Consider the following 23,646-nt stretch of genomic DNA (forward strand, 5'->3'; position numbering starts at 1 on the left):
GCAAGTGGATTATTTTATATTTAATCTCATTAGAAATATCTCTGGACTGTAAAATCTGAACTGTTTTACTGAGTGCATTCACTGATGGGTCATTGAAATGACTTGGATTTTTGTGTCCATTATTTTGCCAGAAAATAATTTGATACATCCATGCAATATATCAAATTATTCAACAATACCTCTTTTATGTGAAACAATTTTCATTGAATCCATATAAAATTCCTTTTAGTTTCTTGTGAATGGTTCAGTTTACCATGTCAGGTGTTATGACCTCTGGGAAAACACGAAAATGTGTAATTGTTATAATAATGTTTATTTATTTGAGAAAATATAAGTATAAACTCAAATTTAAGGACAAAGGTTTCTATGAGTGTTTAAGTAGATGTCTGTTTAATTTGAAATTGGTCTGAAAAGGCAGGTGGCGCATCCAGTAAATCAAATGGTGCAACCAGACCAGTCCAGTTTAAATAACTGAAATAGGCAATTAAAAACTTCAATACCCTTTACCATATTTAAGATATAAAATGCACATAAATATGAATGCAAATATATTTGCAGATATAAAAGCATAAAATACAAGTCTCACTGGCCATGTTTAGGTGTTTATATGCTAAATCTCCTCAGATCTAGGTATATACACTGCTACACTCATGCTAACATTACATTTGTATGAGTGTCTGCATCAATTAGCAGATCACTGGTCATCCAAAATCCATAATTAGGCAATAAGCCAGTCGAGGCCATGTGTTACTGCGATTTTATCATGGGGAAGGGTGTTCTTAGGCACAATGCGACACAAAGTGCATAAAACCTCCTTCCTCGTGATAAAACTGCAGTAGTGCATGGCTTTGAGTACCTTATTGCTTTTATAAAACGGCGGCCAACATAAGATATGATAAAATACACACTTTTTTAATAATAATTTGTTGTTATTAATAATAATCAACATAAACAAGTATTCCACTAAGAATCCCTTAGCTCCCTTAGCTACAATATAAATCTATAATTTCAAAATGATAACACTATTTAGGGAGTACAGAGCCATTTGGGATTCAGCCTGGGTTTGACGCTACTTAAAGCAGATCTGACTGAAACATGGACAGTTGAAGAGTGTAAGCCGTTCAAGAGACACCGTTTAGACTTTTGTATTGCTGTTTTACAGTGAATCAGATCATAAGTACTTTAATTCAAGCCCGGGATATTAATGATGGAGTTGTTTAGCCTGTTTGCTATCTTTTAGCCTGATACCTAGTTCACCAGTATAGTTTTAGTTTAGAAAATAAGTTATAAACCCCTCAGTTTAACCAAAAAAGGATTCATACTTAATCTGTGCACTCAGTACAGAATTCAGTTGTTGTGAGGCAGCCGTAGGTGTGTTTATATTGAGTATTTTACAACAGTTTCATGACTCAGCCCATCAGATTTTAGGACCGGAACGATCCGTTTTATAAAAACACAGTTGACTTTGTAATTAGCCTCCTGTGCACGCTTAAGTAGTTTGTGCTTTTTAAAAAGATCACTAGCATCCCTGTTTTTCATCTTTTTATTTGTCCAGTTTCCTTTCAGACTGCTTCTGTTCTGACAGCACTTGAACTAAAACCACCAAATTTGCTGTGGAGGTTCTTATCATTCCTCTGTGTTTCACACCACTGTGCCTCCTTCATCCTTTCTTTTTCCTGCCTCATTTTTCATCCAGTAGACTTAGATAAATGTTTCAATGCTTTCTTGATTCCATAATTTACAAGACCCCAAAGATGGCTAGGCTGTCCTAAACTAAGTGTACAACCATTTGTTTTTCTTCGCTCCTCTATAATCCTTTCATTTTTCTATCCATCATTAATCCCTCACATACCACTGATTTCACTTCTCCTTGAATTTTCAAGCTAGGACCATCAAGCTTTGTATAAATATTCAGCTTAAAGCCAATAACTGCATTCCATACTGAAAAGACTTTTCTTTCTAACCCTCTTATCCTTCCTTTCATCCCCCCATCTTCACATACAATCCTATTCATTCTAATACCCCATGAACATTCGAGCTGAAGCCATCGAAATCAGTATAAATATTCAGCTGCTGACCCAAAACACTTAACTGCATTTCATACTGACAGCACATCCATCTCAGCCTGCTGTTCCTTTGTTCATCTTTCCATTGTCTTACAGGAATCCACTGATGTCATTATACATTGAGTTTTTAAGCTCCAACCAACAGATCAGATGGAGAGATTCAGATGAAACAAAGCACATAAATGCATTCCATACCCCTTTACTCATCTGACCAACCCTGCTTTGCCTTCTTTCATCCCTCCATGCTCCCAATTTGGCACCCCTTTGACCTACAATAGAGAATGTCATATTGAAAGCACACTATCCAATACAGTTACCTTGTCTTTCATCCTTCCTTTATTGTATACGAAGCTATATATTTTCCTTCTATTTTTAAGCTACACACCTCTAATGTTCTTGTAGTGGGCATAGGTGAGCCAACTCAAAGCTTCTACAAAAACTACATTTTATTTTGTGTGATTATAGTTCTTATTAGGCATTATATGTAATTGCCTAAACGCAGCCGTGAGCAAAAGTTTGGGCACCCCTGATCAAATTACGTTTTGTTGATTTTCTAAGCAAAAATAACAGATTTTTAGTGCACAATTTCTATTTATTTGCTGCTTTTAACAAACTGAAAAAATTAAAACATGATGTGCTATAACTTCTGCCACAATTCATGTTTAATTTTTCCCTTAATATGTTAAATTCAGCAAATAATTAGTAATTGTTTATTAAAATGTGCAAAAGTGTGTTCACAGTGAATGTTACTTATTTTTCACTTACAAAATCAACAAAACATGTAATTTGACTGGGGTGCCCAAAGTTTTGCATGCACATCCCTTTATTCAATTTAACTTTGATTTATTTTCTCAAGGTGCAAAATACTTAATTTCACTAAATGTTCTGTTGCTTTCATTAAGATTTTCTTTGATCATTAGAAAGAACAGTTGATAGCAACCAACATGATAATTGCCACATACTGCATTTACCACCAAGTCTTGCCTTAGACATTATTGTTACACAGCCCAATAAACTGCTGAATGCTATTATCATTTTATTTACTGCTCTGTAATCTACGAGCTTCAAGATCCAGCTCAGTTAACAGTTTAGAAGTACATCATTCCAAGTCATCCCAAGATATTGGATGGAATTCCATCACTCCAGAGAACACAGTTCCACTGCTTCACCACTGAAAAACAGTAGGATTTATACCCATCTAGTTGGCTCATTAGGCTCATGTACTGATCTAGATCATTCCAATCTGTTGACAGTGCTTTTCTATGTAGATTGTACTAATTAGAAGGAGTCTCTGAATACTTTGGACATACTGTTTGTGAAGAACACTTTCATTCCTGAGTGAAGTTTGTTGTTGTATCTGGCATGGATGCTGAGATTTCCTTATGTTATGCTGATTCTGACCTTGAATCCAGCTTCTAATTCTTTATTTTGTAGTCACTGTTAGTTGAACTGTTGGTGTAACTGATTAGCCATCTACCACTGATTACAAAATCCAGAACTGAAAACTAGACTTAAGGTCCAGATTTAACCCCTTAAAATCCCAGGCTAATTACATACCAAGGCTTATTATTCAGTAACAACAGGGACTTCAATGCAAACTGACTTTCTTATGTGGTTTCTGACACTGTATGACATTGTTATCTATAAAAATATACAAAAGCATGTCACATAACTAGAAACAGTAGTAGTAAAACAACAGCCACCTGAAAGACTGAATTTTGCCAATAGGTCTGTCTGATGGACTACATTTAGGCTAAGGGGAAAACTGCAAATCTGATGTTGGTAACACTTTATTTTGATGGCTCACTGTAGATGCTTTGCAGATGCTCGGTGTAGGATCTGTGCTGAGGTTAAGGTTACGTTTATGTTTAGAGTTAGAGTTTAATTTAATAGAATCTTTCCCACTCAGTTTCAAGTTCAGCTACATTTAATAGATCTTTAGATGATACTCCTAAACTTTACCCCAGGGGTTGGCAACATGTGACTCTGGAGCCGCATGTAGCTCTTTTACTGCCCTGTTGTGACTCCACAACAAAATGAGATTTTTAGGTAAAAATAATCTTTCTTTACAGTAAAATAAAGCTCTGCTGATCATTCTAATGTAGTTTTACCAATAAATTGTCTTAAATGAAGGTGAATTAACTGATAATTCACCTTTTAACCCTGCAAGTTGGCACGCAGACTGCTGGTCACCATAGCAACGCAGACAATAATCTTGCCTAACTGGTAGCTAACGAAAAGGCAAATTAAAAAAAAGGCAAAATTTAAGACGGACATCAATTATTCAGAGACAAATGGACGTGTGTGGAATAGCATTTATAAGCACTCATCTGGTTTCCTGATCTGCAACGAGAAACTGTCAAACACTAATATGTCGCGAAGCAAAAGTCAGCTTCTCATTCAGCAACTTCTTGTTCAGATTTTCTCGTTCCACCTTAAATGATGCAGCAGTTACATTCCGGCACCTCAGGCACCATTTAAGGTGGAACGGGAAAACCCGAACAAGAAGCTGGGGAATGAGAAGCGACTTCAGCCTCATAAAAAATCAAACATTTAGAGACAATGTACAAGAAACTATTCTACTTTTGAGTAAAAGTTTCCTGCCAGAGATGCGAGAAAAGCAGCTCAAGCTGAGATAATGCTTAAAGCAGAGCAAAGTAAGTCTGCGTTTTCATTTATATTCTATTTTTTGCCTCTATGAGGAGATTAGCACATACAGAGACATATTTACAGCCAAGATGGTAAAATGGTACTTCAATAAAATGGACATCAAATGTTGTGGCTCCCAAGGTGGTTAGATTTTTGTTGAGAGGACAAAGCGGCTCTTCTTAACATTGGGGTTGCTGACCCCTGTCCATACCCTAACCGTAATGCTGTTGATAATCAATTATCACTAGAAAGTTTGCTAAACCAAAATGATATATACATAAATAGCAAACATGCAAAACAAAAAATGATCATCATAGATGGGGAAAGAGAGCAGCATCATCATACCGTGACATCTTAAGGATGTATCTAGAGGTATTAGACGGCAGCATCTATAACAGACTTTAAACCAGACTTCAAATCCAGTCTGTAATCATCATGAAAGGTTTAGCATTTTGTTTGCCGGGTGGCAAAAATATCACTGAGAAAACAGTCTTTTTTGTCTATTTTTGGACAAATCTGTCTGTTCCAATATCCCTGACCACTGGACAGCATCTCTCATAGCTGTTTCTACTGACATTGGATTGGATGGTTTAGAAAATATTACGCAGTGGACAGCACAGATAATCTGACATGATGTGGACTGTGCGGAACAGAAGTCTGAGGGAAGGTCACCTTTAGATCTATGAGCATTAAGGTTAAATTTATACTTACAGTTTCAATAATTGATGTGCATTTTCAGGGTCAAAGGGTCAGCAGCAGATTACTGCTAAATGTTTGTTCATGTCCTAGTTGAAAAAAATAACGTTCAGTTGATTGAATAAGTAAAGGAAGAACATTTTATCCTAATTTTTTCCCCACATCTGTCCATCCGGAGAGGGAGAGAGTGAGTGAGAGAGAGAGAGAGAGAGAGAGAGAGAGAGTCATTAAAGTGATTGCTCAGACAGCTCTTGCGCTCATCTTTGGCCCTGACACCAGAGCAGAAGTGCCACTGTGTGATGGATTGATTCTGGGAATCAGCTCAGCTCTTGATTGGACAGAGGCCCTGAAAGGTCAGCATCATCAACTTCAGCCCAAGCACTGTTTTAATGACTGGACAAGGGACTCCATTTGCATAACTGGTGGGAGGAAGAGATGGTAATGAATGTAATCACGTAATTATGATGTGCACATGAATGGGAACTATGGTTTAACTGTGGTTTGAAAGGCCTAATTCTACATTTTCTTGCCTTTATTTTTTTCATACACCAAATACAGTTATCATTTATTTTTACATAACCATTTCCACCTTCTTTAACTCTTAGAATTGAGCAGGCTGGTTCTTATTACTGTACTTTTTAAACGGGTATGTAAATGACCTCTGATTTGATTGGCTGCTTCATTCAAAAAGCAGTTTGAACCTGACACACTGCTTATGGGTGGATATATGTGAATGCAGTGTTTTTTATGACATCATAAAAACAACAAATTTACAATGGGTTGTTGTCACAGCTTAGTTTCCATCTATGGATCATTTGGACTGAATATCAAAAAAATACAGTGAATTACAAACACATCAACAACATATCAGTGCAGTAGCAGCAGTGAAGCATCTGAATACATTGAAGTAAAGATCTTGAAGATGTTCTGTTGATCCATTACTTACATTAAGTAGATGTACTGTTAACATGTTACCTCCATTACGCAAAACCTAACCTTACCCAACCTCACACAAAACCTAACCCTAACCCTGGCCCTAATCCTAACCCTAACCTTAACCTCAAACCAAAACCTAATCCTAACCCTCATATGTTTTTGACATGTTACTGAGAGTCTGTTAAGTGTTTGTTTCATCTAAAAGATTTTAAAAATTTGTTTAGTTTTCCATGATATGGGCCCTTTAAAACCATTGTCATATTCATGATAGACCCCCCTCCTTTTAAGATATAAATGGTTTGTTATCCTTTAAACACAATTACATCAAGCTCCTTCCAGTTCTCTCTCACCATGAAATATGATAGATCTATTCTCGGCAACATAGGAGAAATGAAAGGCGATACTTTTGAGAAGAGTACGTAATCTTTTACATTGATTTACGGGACATATTTTTGGATGCACCAAGATCATCTAGACCAAATTTAACAGGGTCAGTGAGACACACAATTGCTTGTGGTTTAAATGAATACGCAATAATTCATAGGTTCACAGATGCTAAATAAAGAGTATGCCGCTGAATAGGTCACCTCACATTCAACGTTTTTGGCTATTGTAGACCAACAGTAAATTCAAACCATTTTTTGAAATCATGCACTCAATTGAAAAGCTGTAGGACGTCAGCAAAGTTCTCTGGTCTTGTAACTGCAGGCTCACAAGTTAATTTGTAAGATTAATTGACAGCCGTTTCAGAAAATACCGCTATTATTCTTGTTGGCAGTAAATTAGCCTCTGAAATATCATCTGTAATGCTTACATGGTCAGTAGGATGAGGAGAAGCATTGGGACCAGCCAGACTGATGGCCCATCCATCACTAGTGGTTCCTGGTTATACTCTCTTTTATCTGGCGCATGCGACAAGCCAGCCAGTCAGAGCATCTGCTAGGACACAGCGTTCTCCTCCAAGTGGGCTGAGCTGCTCAGCGTCTCTGGGTGGTCTGTGGTTCAAAAAGAACAAGAGTGCGGAAAATTCTTGTCGCTCACTGGAGAGTCATCAGTTAACAACAGCGTTGAAGATGTGGATACACTGAAACCAAAGCTATTACCTAACGGGACACTGCAGAGCTTAGTGCAAATTAACTGTTAGTAAGTTTGGATTTAGAGTTGCTACATTAAGTTTTAATGGCTCATTAGCAGGACCATGCTGCAGCTGATAAACTGCACTGTTCTAGGCATCTTATTCTGAGCCAATTTTAGAAACTCTATAAACACAAAGGAGTCAGTACCTTGACATTTCTCATTAAATCCTCCTACTATAACAAAGCCAAACTACATTTCAGATGCAGTTGCACTTGCCCCACGAGAAGAATCCCCTCATTTGTTTTTCTATCCTACTTTAATTAACGGCACATCAAAGATGCCGTGTCAGTTGGCGGGGTCAACGGGGAGTTGTGCATTATCATAACTGGGTTTAGGATACTTAATATTCCCTTTAATTCCACATCCTGTTTAAGAGAGTCCATTTAATTCGAAGGCCGGGGGCTAAATGGGCTTATGAGACTGGAGGTTAGGGAGATTAGCAGAGGTGCTTCACAACTCCCAATGAATGAATGAATGAATGAATGAATGAATAAATAAATAAATAAATAAATAGGAAAAAAGTACATTAGGCTGGATAATGGTTTTTGACATTAATGTACTGACCTCTATGTGAATTCCAGTTCCTGAGTTTAGGCTACTTCGGATGAATGCTCTAAAAGGAATTGTTAGCACGTATATTAGTAGGTAATCATTACTATGTCTGTCAAAAAAAGGAGAAAGGTGAATGTATATCTACCCACAGGGAACACAAATGATTCAATACTTCCTTTAACGAGCCGTTGAAAACTATCTATGAAAAAGACACCAGCTTGTATAATAATTTGATAAGTTATACATGATGTCAGTGCTGGATCTGTGATGGGTCTGCAGCTTCAGAACAGAGGACCTGAGGTAAGTAATGTACAGGGTTTGCTGTACTTACCACTGAGTTTAAATAAAGACCAGACTGTTACATATAAAAAACAACAGACTACAAATCAAAACTAATTGGAGAAAGTTGACTACAGTTCATTCACCTGTCAGCTATGTAAAGCAATTCATTATTTTTGCACTGAAACTGCTACAGAGATTTGCATGTTCAATTTATTTTCATTATCTAATCTCAGCTTTATACCAACGGGACCTGAAATGAAGTTCTGACCTTGACAAGGAACATGCAACAGTAATTGGAGCCAAATAGACAGGACACTCTATTATAAATCACAGTAATATAAAAGCATTCGGGCGCAAAATCAAGCATTTGAAAAAAAAATACTTATCACCTGATCCGGTTTTAATTAACACCATTGAAAGTCTTGGTCCTTCAGAGTCTTTGTGCATGCAGGTCAGGATATTTTATAAGATTTTGATACAAAGTGAAAATCATTTCACTCTACATTGCAACAAACTAATGCAGAACTCTGCAGTGTATTATCTGAGTGCAAGTCCAATTTGGGTCTGGGGTGATAGACTTTACATAAGCCATGAAAGGGTCTGAGTTAGTCACTACAGCATCATTTAAATACAATAACTTGAGCTGTTAATGGTCTAAATCATTGGTTTCCAGCCCTGGTCCTGCAGAGTCTAGTTCCAACCACAATTTGCCACACTGGCTCCAGCTAATCAACCTCTTCTCAAGTCCCTGACTGGGTGGGTCAGCTGTATTAGAGTTAAGTAAGGGGCGGGGCAGCTTTTTGGATACAGGTTGAAACTAAACTCTGCAGGACCTCAGCTCGCCACGAGTAGGGTTGGAGACCACTGGGCCAAACACACAGAACCGCTAAGGCAGGATGCATCTGAAGTGCAACAGTGTCCCCTGCTGGCCTGTTCTGTAAAGGAATGAGCGCTGGCCCAGCCCAGCCTGAGCTCCAGCGCTGTATATATCAGGACTGCAGTGGAAAGGCCAGGTCGATACACTGCAGCGCCCTGCCTGCAGCCTGTTAAAGCGATGGCCCTGAGAGCAGACCAGCCCCAATCCGTGCAGCAGCTTTCTGCACTGGCCCTCTCCTCTGCATTCCAAATGTCAGCGTGTCTAAAAGTGCCCAGCAACAATCTATCTCTCCCCCCCAGCTTTAAAAGAGCGCTTTGCAACCTGACCTTTAGAAAATCACAACCCCCACACACAAAAATCAATTCCTCAACGCCATTACATATTCTGCGTAAGCAGCTTTTTCAACAAACTCCTGACTCTTGGGGTTTAGTTAAAGAAAAAGGAAAAGGGAAAGCGAAGAAAATGTTGATGCAAATTTGCTCTATTCTTAGCGCCAACCCGACAGGTGAGCCAGCAAATGCACATTAAAGAGATCAAAAACACATCATGACAACTGTTTACAGCCTTGATCACATCATGATGACATTCAGCTCGCATAGATCTACTCAGGTCATTGTCATTTGTGTGTCATAGTGTGATGTTTTTTAATCTAGACAGAAAAAGGGAAACAAAGTCTGTACATACTATGAATAGCTATGATCAAAACGCACTGTAAGCACTGGAAAGGGCTACTGCAGTTCACCAGATGCAAAGTCTTGACAACAATGCCTCAGGAGACAAAACACAATAAAAAGTATAGAGTCTGATGTTGTGTCATTTTGCAGTCAATGACATGGCCAGATAAGGTCTATGCAGGTTTTGTCTTTGGTAAAAATGAAATGCCCTCTATTGCACCCTGTTGCGAACAAAAATGTTCCAAACAATTTTCCCTTCAAGTGTCACAGGATCCTCAAAATTACAAAGTTAATAAGTAGTCACATAATGCTACAAGAAAGCTAATAATCATGTGGATTAAACACTCCTTACAACACTATTAAACAACATAAGCTACTGCAGGCTGCTTCTGTCCTAGTCACCTACCTACCACTCTTCACAAAGTCTGTTGGTTTGAATGACATATATTGGTGAAAGGGCCAGTCAGTGCTGTCAGTTCAATATGCAGGAGTGCTTTCTGATTTTGCAACTTCCTTATTTTGACTATTTAACCTTGCACTCCAAATGACACAGGAATATTTTGAGAAACATGTACAAAGGACAAAAAAGGATTTGGAAATTCTCACTTAACCACAGAGCAGGAAAGGGGACATTTTTGAAAGCGCTATTCATTTTTCCCATAGACAAAAATGGCTAAACTAACACATTTTCAGTGGTCTATTGAAAGAGACCTTCCTTCCTTTGAAATGTTACTGCGAAAAAAGGGTGGGTATGTGGGCATGCAAGGGAGTTAGCTGGAAAGAGAGAGAGAGAGAGAGAGAGAGAGAATGCAAGAGAGGGGGCGGCTGCAGCTCATATGATTCAGATATCGATTTCCTCATTTTGTTATTGACCTCTTCAGTGGTGAGGACGACTCAGCAGCTCCCCAGTGACTCCTCACAAAAGACCGGCAGTGGAGAAGGCCACAGGGTTTAGGACCTCCAGCCCTATGTGACTTTTTCAGAATCGGGGTCTTAGTCAATATCCATAAGCAGGGCTTCTAATTGATAGCAGGGTTGGAGCTAGTGCAGTACTGCAGTATAGTGCAGCACAAGCACAGCTTCATGGCTCTTTCAGGGTTTTCGTCAATTCGTTTTACCTTTCAAATTCTAATGAAGCAAGTTCTTACTGATGACAGCATATTTTGATGATGGGGGTCCCATCAAAAGCAGTAACATTTAGAAAAATGACAAAATTCTGGATGGTCCCTGGAAATAAACTTATTTTGACATTATGATGTCCATTAGGGACAAACAGACAACTTTTAAAGAAGAGGTTATTCAAGGGTTCTTTAGTAAAGAAAATTGTTCTATGTAGAACCATGATTAATGGGGTCTTTGCGTCATGAAAGCGTTCTTCAGATTGATGGAGAATGTGCTGTAGACGGTTTCTATATAGAACCTTTTTGAAAATGGTTCTATATAAGACGCAAAAGGGTTCTGTCAAGCTTGTAACAATAGAATTTTCAAAAAGGTTCTATATAGAACCATCTATAGCACATTCATGCACATTTTCCACCAATCCGAAGAACCCTTTCATGAGGCAAAGATTCAAAGGCTTCTTTGAGGGTTCATGGTTCTATATAGAACCATTTTCTTTACTAAAGAACGCTTAAAGAACCATCTTTTTAAGAGTGTAGCTGAGGTAACGTGTCTACTGTGTCTTTCTGTGACGTCGATGTGGCTTTAATTTAATGTAGTGACGGAAAACGCTGCGTGCCGCGCTCGGACTGCGCGCGCACCCCCTTTACAAACAACGGTTTCAAATTGTTGGACGCTGCGCGACGCGATGCGGCACGTGCGGTGTGCGGTGGCGTTTAGAGTAATCAGCCCACATGGGACCCTCCGAATACCAGGGGATACCTCGCACACTGAGAGTCGCAGGTGGAGGTGAACCATGATATTATTGGTAAATATTATTATTCCCACTGGACGGTGATGTAATCAAAACAAAAAGACGTTTACACCGCAAAAATAACAAAACCCTAAAAATAAAAAGATCTTGAGGCATTATTTTTATTCTTTTATTTGTTTTATTCATCATATTGAGGCGTTATTTTGTCTCTCTGAAGAGATTACTTGTCTTACAAAGCACTAAGATTATTGGTTTGTTTAAAGAACAACGGCGTTTATCAGTCTCACTCAGATATTTGACCTTGTTTTACTTATGGCACAAAACAAAGCACAGAGGGTCACTCATCAGGTTATGATGAATAACTGATCAGTAGTTGTGGGGTTACATCAGGGCTTTCCCACCTGTTTCAGAAGTAGCCTCCTCTTATACTGTCTTACTTTAAGGATTTCGAGTTGACGTCATTTATTCGTTACCGTTTTGTCTCAGAAGCTGCCTTTGTTAACACACTGGCTATGGTGTACTCAGATGTGATCTGTGAACAAAAGACGTTAATAAAGGTCATAAAATCTAATAAAAGATAAAGCAACATGCTGTTTTTCTGTTTTGTAAGCAGACTTGCCTCCTGATGGCTTAATCTGAGTATTAAGTCTAACATTTTGAGTCTCAGACAGCAGCACAGGCTCAGAGTTGAAACAGAGAAACTGACTCACACTGAGTCGCTGTATTTTATTATTGTGCATGGAAACAGAAGCTTTGATGCATGCATCACATTTAAAACGTTATATTTACACATTTTCTTACCAGTTTAAGAAATGTAGGGTGAAGATCTAGACATTTACACAGTAATACTCGAGTGTATTATTGCGATTACACCACAATCGTGAAACAACTGTGAAACAAGCATGATTCACAATTAGGTTCATTTAAACTCAGAAATAGCTCCTTTCTAGCGCTGAGGCTAATGGCTAATAAATTATCGCAATGAAAAACACTCATGATGTCTAAGGTCACACTGGAATCATCGTCTTCTCATCAAGACAAACCGTGAACACACTAATAACTCATCAGCGAACAGCTCGAGAGAACTGACCTAGCTAGCTGTACATTTTGCCTACGTAGCTAACACGTTCAAACGCACTATCAGCTCACAGCAGCCTAAACACATCAAACCACTGACTGAAACTTCCTGCAGGCTATAGCGACTGATGGCCTGCTGGAAATGTCAGCTAGTAAAGGTAAAGAACACTAATCATGGATTAGTTTCCTGATCATCATCCTTTGTTCGGCCAGTTGAACCGTGTTTTGACGAAAGGCGCAGTGTTTAAGGCGGAACCTCAGCGCGATTCGACGCGCTGTGACAAACAAAACTAGGGCGCCCGTCAAAACGGAGCTCTGTCACGATGTCTGCTTAGTTAATAACAGTGGCAGCGTTTTTGGCTCGCTGTGGTTACAGTTCTTTTCTGCAGGCATCATACCTGTCGCTAATGAAGTTCTGGTTGTTTTTTAAACGGTTGGTATTGATGAGGAGTCGATTCCAAAAGATTCGATTCTTTGACTCCAGCACGTCTGAGAGTCAGGGCCGACTCTTGGCCGATTCCATCGACAGGAGTCGAGAGTCCGAGTCGATTCCAGGAAACCCAGAGTCATGCGTCACTAACGGCTGGTTTCTGTTGCTAGGCTACAGGCGAAAAAGGCGGAGTGATACCTAAAGAAGAGATTCGGTCGCAAAGCGGTTATCGGAAATGCCTCTCAGCCAGGTGGGACATGACCGCGGCGTAATATTGTTTATTTCAGGTAATCTAGACAGCAAATTTGGTTCCCCCATTGAAAGTTTGTTTATTTATTTATTCGTTTATTTCACATTTCCAATATAATTGTTTAGTTTTTGAGAATGGCTTTTTGCAGTGTAGAGACAGAAAAATCAGTACATTTTCATTACAGGAAGAAAAACAAGAATAATGCTTGACAGGATGAATTGTGCTTAATATGAACTAACAAGGTAAAAAAAGAGTCCACTTTAATTTCAGACTGACTTTAAATCCAGTACAGAAACAGTTCAGCTTCTTAACGCCATAATAGGCAATAAGAGGTTTTAAAAACCTAACCAGGTGGAGCGATAGCTGACCTGTCTTTGTTAAAGGGGAGTTTCTTTTCTGAATAATTCAGCCCTTGCGATATAAACAAAGTCATTCCAACCATTTAATCATGCAGATTTTGGAAAAATCGGTGGAGTTCCCCTTGCGGTCTGCTGGAGGGCATCTAAGCATCCGCGAATGAAGGTAGTGCGGACAAGAAGCTCAGAGGGAGTCTGAAAAGGACACCAGCGCATTTACATGGTCAGTATGAGTTTGCTGAACTACTTCTTAATGGCTCGGCTGGACGCATGAATATAACTGAGTGTGTCGCCGAAATCGATGCGTGAAACAGATGCCGGACGATCCCAGAGAAGCCCTGAACGCAGAGCCATCCCTAAAGCACTTCACAATCAACTGCACTGCGAATTAGACACTGGGAGAGGCGAGGAGGTCGATACTAGAGAGGTCAATACGAAAAGATTGAATTAGCATTCTAATCGAGCACCAATTAAAAACACATGAATATTGTATGCAATGAAGTAAGAGAGACAAAATCATCAATATTCATGCTTTAGTGGCTGCTACCGCCTCCGAGTCAACCCGGCATAGACGGAAACATTCTTGAATGAAGTCCTTCAGAATGAAATCCAAATCCTATTGTTATTTTTGTTGATTTCTTATGCACCTTGTTTAAGGTCTGCACAACTAACTCATCAGAGTCTACCAGAAAGCAGCAGAATATCTTCCATGCTGTCTTTTACAAAAGCCACGATCATTTCAAGTAAATGACCCCCTTTGAAAACCCACCACAAAGTATTAACAGTTCCTACTGTGGCCATCGTGTTTAAAAAAACAATAAAAAGCGAAGATGCTTCCAAAAAAATGCAATTATCTCTAAAAACAGAGACAAAAGCTGCTCCTTTCTCTTTGGACGGCGTCGTACAAAAGAACAAAGCCCAGTAAAACAAACCCATCATTCCTACACTATTCAGAAGAGCCTTGAAACTCTGCACATCTGTCCTGAAATAGCACAGACTCTTGTGTTTGAGTAGTCTGAAAGGCAATTCCACTGATTTTTCAAAAGCTGTGCATAATTCATTCATTATGATGTGAACCAAGTCATTCAGAGTGGTTTGATGTGAAATGTGTCAATCTAGAGAAACTTAATTCAGTTTTTCTCCTAGTGGTTGTGACAGAAACCAGAGAATGTGATGTCTATGATGCAAATATGTGCATTTTATTTACAATCCAAAACCACCAATGGACCTACCTGTGTCTTCTGAGTTTATCCATGTAATGTTGATAAGGGTAAAATATTGATAAACCAGAAAAAAAACAGGTTTTCTTTGGGGGCCCGTTTGCCTTATAACACCATGCATGTACCTGCATATACCATGGATGTATTTACAAAAATATGAATATGAATGTATTAAAAAAACAATATGAAATCAGGCCATGTTTTCATAACCATTTTGTATAGTAGCTTACTGTGAGGGAGCTTTTATAGGAATTAGACACTTCAGACGTTTGGTTCCCATCACAACCACTGTGAATGATTCTGACTCTCGTTTCTCTAGAACAGAGCATTTTACATCAAAGCACTCCGAATGACTGTTTACATCTCAGTTATATTTATTTATGCATGCATTTTGAAAAAAAGTAGAATTTGTGAAATTCTTCTTTAATTAGATTAAAGATTAAGTAGATGCGCAGTAGATTTTATAATATAGCACTAAGTATCAGTATTGAAAAATCATGACATCTTTACAACCACTGAGTTAAATACAAGAAAAAAAGAGAACAAGATCAAAGTTGAACATTTTTTTCTTTTTATTCACACCCATTTCTAGTCCACTATGTTAGAATGGCACATCAGCGTCACTCTCCTATGTTCCTATGTTGTTCGTTTGTACGTCTGTACACGCTATAAAAAAGTCTATACATAATGCTTTAGAAGTCAAGTGGGGTACAGAGCTGTATCCCACATGAGAGCTCTCTCAGCAACCAATTCACTACTGACCACCGGTCATCATTTATCCTCCTTTTTTTTTTAAGAAAAAAAAGTACACAAGGCATTTTCTACATAGTCGAGAAAGAGGCATTAAAAGGACATAGTCTGATGTCTGTAAAGCACTTACAACTCGGACAGAACAAAAAAAACAGAGAAATAAAGTACAGATTATGGTTCAAAGAAAGAATATTCTGTTTTGGACACAAGAACGACACAATGCCACATAGAAGTACCACTGACACAAAAGTGAAATTCTTCAATTTAGCATTTCATAGAAACAAAATTGCAAACTTTAAGTAAACAAATAGAATATATACACTGAGGTAAAAACACATTGGTCTTCGGAGGAGGTATGTATTTTTTTTTTTTTTTCTCTCTGGATTTTTTTTCTGACCTTTTTAAAATGTATTAATTAATCCTTTCATCTTTTTTTCTTCTTTTAATAATTTCTTTAAAAAGCAAATGATGCAAACATTAGAAATCAGTCACATGCAGTGCATCATTCTAAGTGGAATACAAAAAAAAACAAATATAGTCAAACTTAGGCACCAAATAAAACTTGATAAAGCTTTCTTCTACCTTTCCACAATGTACTCACAATCAGCAGTCAAAACACACACACACACACACGCACACACACACACACACACACACACACACACACACACACACACTCGCACACACCCGCACACGCACTCACACTGACCAAGTGAAAAGCACCTTGGTTGGCTTCTCAGTCCATTAGTGACCCAGACTCCTGCATTTGGAACTCCTCACCATCCCCCCCCCCAAAATCACTGTTTACTGTTCCGTATCTGGTCATGATTTTTGGTGCTACCGGCCCACCGTCCCTCGAGGGTCTTCCTCACAGTGTCCGGATGTTGGCATAGATATAGAATTGAACTGTAATAAATAACTTGGCGATTGCCAGCGGAAAGCCTGAGGACTGTGTCGCCATACAAATTTGCATAACCGAGTGTAAAGACCCGTGTGTTTCTGTTATGCCCTTAAACGGCATATGCATGACCTTTATTGAAATTACACTGCGAGTTTGTGCTGTAATTGGCGGTGCACTGCGGGAATGTTGAGCGGTTTACATTCACGTCCCGTCGCATTTCAGGCAAGACGTTTACGTCTGCTCAATTAGACCACACAATAGCCATGAACAGACAAAGCGAACAAGTCCTTTGTGCAAAAAATTCTGTGCATGGTTGTACGGAAAGACTGCATACTGCGTCGTAGAAAACAGAACATGTCAACAGAAAGGAAAATAAAAACACAGCACAGTCATTTTAATGAGCAGGCGGGTGCGCTGGAGTCTGGGTCACGTTAAGAGGACTTGAAATGACCTCTCCGTCACCTGCACTGGCTACTGAAAACACGGCCGCTGTCAATCAGAAAGTCTAATCTGCCGGTATGGATGTATCCTCGGGTGCAGATGAGTTAGGAGGAGGCACAGAAGTCGGTGACATCGAGAGGGAAATCGGCAGCACGGGGCGAGACCGAGAGAGCTGGAGTGGGAGAGAGGAGGCGAGGACCCGCCCCAAACGGCCCACAGCTCCCTACCGGATCTGTATTTGATGGTATTGAGTAGAAAATCTCCTAGCTACAGGACACTACGGGGTGAAGTGAGCGGCTCCTTTGAAAGCAGCCCTCCTGGTCTCGCCCGATCGCATGGAACCAGAGGTGCAGCGGTATGGTTTTTTTCTGTTAAGTCATAGCTGGTGTGGTTTCGGCCGCAGAGGCCGAGAGTATACCTGCATGTCACTGTGAGGAATACCTGGATATGCATGTTTTGCGGCTAAGTAGGTCACCACTGAATTTTGGAACGAAAAGGCTGCTGGTGATTTAAGACAGAAATGTGTCAGACGGAGATGAACGTTGGCCCAGTAACGGCTTGCAGTGGCATGATGAGAAACAGAAGTTTTGTTAGAAAAGTTTGTCCCAGAAAGTATGATTAAGCTCACATTCTCTCAAAGGGCCTTCCCAGAATCGTCTCATTTTCTTTCCTTTTTTAGCTCATACTTTCTCCTGGCACTGCCCACTACCATACTGGGTTAACTTTCACTTCGTGTTTAAAACGTCCAATTTCTGTTGACCGACTGTATGTGGCGCGGGGCCACAAGGCTAACAGACAAGTTACAAATATACGTAGATATCTATTTACAATATACATATTTATACAGACTCCTACCCACACGTTCGTAAAACTACTCCATTCAAGATTTGTACATTTTAGTTTAGCATGTATTAGGAATCATTTATGACAAAAAAAATGATATAGTTCACTGTACTGGAGCAAGAATAGAAACAGAATAATACTTTTCAATGCATGTGTGCCAGTGACTGACCCAACAGCACTCTTTCTTTACATGGAATGGGATCGTACATCACAGGACTAAAATAAGTAAAGTGATCCTTGTCTTTAGCTTGGTTGGTGTAAAATCACTCCACTAAATCTACAGTAACACAAAGAGAGGATAGAGTAACAGACAAATAACACCAGGTGCGGTACCTGACAAAAAGCTTCTTCTGTTAATTATTAACAGATCTGTAGCGTAAATCTGAATCCAACACACGAAAAGAAACATGAAAGGTTAGCCTGCGTAAGTCGCCAAGGACTGTGGAATGACAAATTCAGGAATGGGGCTCAGGCTGAAAGTACATTGCAGTTCATATAGACGAATATTCATAATTAGTTCAGCACACACAGAACTGCTGCAATCGTCTTTTGCTCCTGTACAGAGTCAGAAAATGCAGCAAAGTTGTCTTAAGATACAATCCATCCGAGTGGTTGACCACTGGAAAGAAGCGAGACAAATCAACACCCTATTGCCACACCAATAAACATGCACACGCTCTTATTGCTGAATTACAAACCAGATTTTTACCCACTGTTTGGCGTTGAAGGGTCGAAGGGCTTATGCATAATCATGACCATCAGCTGCCAGGATACCCAATATCAACATGCACGCTTATTCAGAGGCCACCCTGGTCACTGGACGTTACTTACATTTCACTCTAAAGTGCCAAAAAAAAAGAAAAGAAAAGAAGAACAGACACATTGAAAAGACAAAGAGTTCCACTTGATTAACATGTCAGGTGCCATGCTTCGACAAGCACATCTTCAAAAAATGGATGCTTTATAGAAAAGAAATAAAAACACATTCCACAATCATCCTTGAGCCAAATTCATTCTGATATGCACGCTTTTTAATTCATATTAATAAACGCAGCTTCGTGAAGCAATATTAGAATACCGCTCAGGTTTGCTTCCCTGACCGCAAGCTCATTTGTGTGGCAATAAGGTACCTTTTCTTCTACAGAAATATAAAATGCAAGATTTGGTGCTACATTTCAGTCTTCCTGTAAATAGAATATCAACCTGTTTAACAATGATCAATTTCATTTTTTTTTGCAAAATAGGAATGAACCCAATTGTATTGGTCCCATAAGGCTTGCTCAACGGAGATTTGAATCAGTCAGCACGTTTTTTTTTTCTCTCTTGAAATTTACATTCTACACGAAAAGTTGCCATAAAATGTTGGAGGATCTATGGCTTAGTAAATATCCATTTGCTATATATTTAAATGTACCCCATCAGCTTTGCAGCACTGACAACAAAACAAACAAAAAAGGTAGCGTAAGAAATACATTTCTTTACAGGGCAACTTGAGTAATGCTGATGTGTTCGACTTCAAACATCTGAATGAGCGCAGTGCTCAGAGTTTTCTGTCTTCCGCATAAAGCGAGAGTTTATGAGTCTGTGAGAGTAGCTTTGTTTACTCGAGTTGTAGCAACTGTCTATCAACGCTTCTCAGCAAGGAAGAAAACAGTCTGCATTTTGGGGAAAAAAGCCAGCATGGCCACATCAGATCCCACAGCATCCTCTCCCGGAAATGGGAAAATCGCATGACAATTCCGAGGACGAGCAAGTGTACGACGTGGCACCCATCTGCATTCATCCCCTTTTAAATAATCACCCAGTAACCTGGGCTGGTGGTCTACATTAGTGAGGATGAACTGAGGTCTGAGCTGAAACATCCCTCAATGCTGCATCAAAGGTGATGATGACGTTGATGATGATGCTGATAATGATGTTGATGATGATGATGATGATGATGCTGTAAAACAGAAGAAATGGCACCAGCAAGTTGTTGCGTGGCGGTCCCATGCTAGCATTCGCTCCGTGTGCATAAGAGAGACGAGATTCCACGAGGGACTCTTCTATAATCTCTCTGGCGGCGTCGTTCTTAATGTTGAGACGGATGGCGAAGTTAAGGGACTGGTCCACATCATGAGGGAAGGTTGGTTTAAAGCAGTGGCACTTTCCGGTAACACCTGGCTTGAAGGGCATGGTTGTCATCAAAGCTGTTGAACTGTTGTAGTAGTAGCAGAACATTTAAGATATAAAATAGATAGGATTTATCTATATTGCATATGTCGCAGCATGTTTGCCAAGACTGAATGAGGTCATGTCCAGTTTGTTGCCCAAAAAAAAAAAAAGAAAAAGAAAAAAAACCCTTATGATAAATAAATTACTCAAGGGGGAGAAAAAAAGCAATGAAGAGAGAAGGATAAACAAGGTGCAAATTGAACAAGAAAAACAAATTCTACCTGACCATTAAATGACCCAAGTCAGGAGAGGGGAAAAAAAAAAAATCACCCCATCTCACAGCAGATCTTCAGTGAATCCAGCCCGACTGGCAGAAGACAAAACAATAGCATGAATATTTCACAATGCCGCCCACAAGTTACGACCTGCACCAAAGTCCTTAGTCACTGTCAAAATGTCTGGCGCTTTGCTTGAATATAAAACATCTCAACTGGATCGGGGCCATTCCAGACAGCGCAGCGGGCAGGCAAGACAGAGGATGCAACCAAAAATGGACATGGGCTTTACCGCGGCATGTTCATCCGGACAGTGAGGCTGAAAGGGGTGCCGGCTCCAAAAAGAGTCCATGGGTTTCAGTCTCAGAAGCCCAGAGTGAGGTTTCAGCAGCTAGCTCACTCTCAGTCAAAGCCAAAGAAAAAGAAAAAAAAAAAATCCAAACAAACCTTCATTCCTAGTGCTCATGTCCTCTCTCTGCCTTGAACTTGGAGGACACAGAGTTGTAATGCAATAACCACGGATAAGAATAACAACGATGACCTTTATAATAAACATACTCAAAAATGATAAGATGCTAAGGTGAGTGCCTCTCCGGGGTCTCAGGCCTACATTTTAATGCCCTCCTGCTGACTGAGCTGGGACAACGTCTTCTTGATGCGCAGGGCGGTGAGGCGGGCTGCCCCGTTAGCATACCAGCATTCCCTCATGATCTTCGCCATCACCCGCAGAGCCTAAACAGATAGTAAAAGAAAGACATAATCAGCATCATCAAGGTGAGACAGATGGAAACAGCCACTTAACAAATCTGAGCCTGTCTTAGAGTGAGAAGCTTCCGCAAAAACTGACTGAAAAGTGAATTGTTAGTGAATCATTGTCGTTCTTCTTATGGTTCTTTTTCTACTAACAGTTATTCTGTTAATAAGCCAATTAATAGTTGCACTTACCAGTTGTGATAAAAAGTATGCTGTAAATTTAGATTATCGCTTATTATGTTTATTAAAACAAGCTGAGAAATTCTGTCAAAAGTGTGGATTCCGAACTTTTAATCAATAGCACATTTATACTCACACAGAAGAGAAGCTATTATATTATGATTTGAGTTTGCTGAAAAGTTTTTACTGTGTGTAGTCAGACTGTCAGTCCAGAATGTAAACAAAAACAAATGTAAATGCATAGTAAATTTTAGTATTCTCCTCAAGCCTTTCATTATGAAACCACCCAGACCGCACTGCAATGACATTTGAGCTTAAAATTTAATTATATGTTTTGCTGATACAAAGCGCTTGGTGAGGCATATTTGTAGCACAGACAGGAAGTAAACAGAGTCAGTATTTTTTATTCATTGATTTTTGGCCTGAGTATTTATTACTACATTGCAGTTATGACAGCGAATGCCTGGGTATCAGCAAACTTCTTGCCTGTACACTTTTCTCCAGAATTACTGAACATTAGTAAAAATGGTATTAAACATTGTCTCTGGTCTTGATCTTCTGCTTAAAATACATACAAGGCAAAATTATTTGAAGAAAAAAAAACAAACTCACATAAAAAATCCACAATCCATTGAAATCCCTGTAAAAACTTAAATGCAGGCTTAACAACCGTATCCATTACCAACACATGGGGAAATGAAACATGGCTAAAGATTACTGACTTTCATAAATTAGGCAATGGCTATAAAAACCTCAAATATCCATCTCCACAACGATAAAGAATTCTCAAACAACTGGAGCTATGAAGAACCAGTTTGGAAGAGAACACAAAGGATACATTGCCAGACGCTCACTGCTGTCATAAAATCAGAAATGTAAGGGCCTGGTGTTCACTAAACATCCTTTCCTTTTGTCAAATGAGATAAAAATAGAGCTTTTTAACAAACAAAGTTGTATTTCATGCAGAGTCATGTAGAAAAGAACCTAATTTCTCTTGTAAAGTAAAGGGGTGGATCTGTTATGTTTTTTTAGAACTGATATTTTCCAGAGGCCCTAGGTGAGCTCAATATCAGGAGATTTTAGATCAAAGCTTCCTCTGCCAGGAGGCTAAAGGCTGGGCCATGGTTGGAGCTTCAAGAAGAACGATGATCCAAGGCCTAAATCTAAAGCTCTATCCAAAAGGGATCAGTATTACCTGAGGATGTGATGTAATTTGAGTGACTGTTGATGAGCTCTGTGATTTTAACCCAGTATGAATCTGCCATGTCTGTAGTACCTTCTGTAATTCACCAAACTCAGAGCTCCGTCAGTAACAGTAGTCCTGTTAGAATTGGCATCTCAGTAACGTAATACCAAATCCGGGTAATAGAAAACAGACAAGGCTGAAGTTGGCTTCTTATTCGCCAGCTCCTTGTTCAAATCTTCCCATTACTCTTTATATTTCTTTCTTATTCGCACCAATTTTCTATTTGCCAGCATCTTGTTCAAATTCAATAACTGCTGCACGAATTAAGGTGGAAAGAGAAAATTCAAGCAAGAGGCTGGCAAATAAGAGGTTGACTTCAGCTATGTAGAAAACCGTGTCTTCCCTTATTTTCTTTTTTTTTTTAAAAGATATGGCTATCAGCTAAACCGAAGCTCAATTTGACCATTAAAGCTCAAGTTCATGACAAGACTACTGAAATCCACATTTTTGGTTATGGCCAAATTACAAGGAGAAGAAAAATGAAACATCTCGAAAGTTCCTCTCATAAGACGTTTTCTGTCTTGGTACGTAGAATGAGCCCATTTTACTATCCTAATGCTCGTCTATACACCAGTTAGCCACACATCGTGTTGTCACTGTTCAGAAGTGTGGCGCCGGTCTCATGATGCTGATTTAAATGTCTGCGTGATGATGTTTCAATCTGGGCTATTTGGGATAATTTGAAGAAATCGCAGAGATTCTTTATCTCGTACAAATCGGCCACTCAAATCACTCCTATATTACAGTATCAGACCTCCTCTGGTAAAACTCATCCCATTCGAAGTGCTTAAATCTACACAAAAATAGCTCAGTGACCATAGAATTAAGCCTTTGCAGTAGCCATCCTAGTTCACTGACCCAGACCCCACTAAAAAACTGCAGAGTAAGCTAAAGAGAAACTTTTATATGTAGCAACAGTATGAAGTCATTTAATATATGTTCTCCCACATCATCCAACAATACAACAGAAGACAAGACTTAGTTCTGTTATTCTGATAAAGGTACTAGGAAAGTACTAAATGCAGGAG

At 39.3% G+C, this 23,646-nt stretch overlaps 1 protein-coding gene across 1 annotated transcript in view; it reads right to left on the minus strand.

Annotated features, from left to right (window-relative positions):
* Nucleotides 1-19,561: 19,561 nt before the first annotated feature.
* tgfbr1b (transforming growth factor, beta receptor 1 b) overlaps nt 19,562-23,646 on the minus strand; it is a 59,395-nt gene continuing 55,310 nt past the window's right edge. Inside the window, exon 9 of the mRNA XM_036582867.1 lies at nt 19,562-21,171. Within this exon, the coding sequence (XP_036438760.1) occupies nt 21,046-21,171 (126 nt within the window). The 3' untranslated portion in view covers nt 19,562-21,045. The remainder of the gene's footprint in view (nt 21,172-23,646) is intronic.

This window comes from Colossoma macropomum, unplaced genomic scaffold (assembly GCF_904425465.1).
Source record: "Colossoma macropomum unplaced genomic scaffold, Colossoma_macropomum, whole genome shotgun sequence".
Taxonomy (NCBI): domain Eukaryota; kingdom Metazoa; phylum Chordata; class Actinopteri; order Characiformes; family Serrasalmidae; genus Colossoma; species Colossoma macropomum.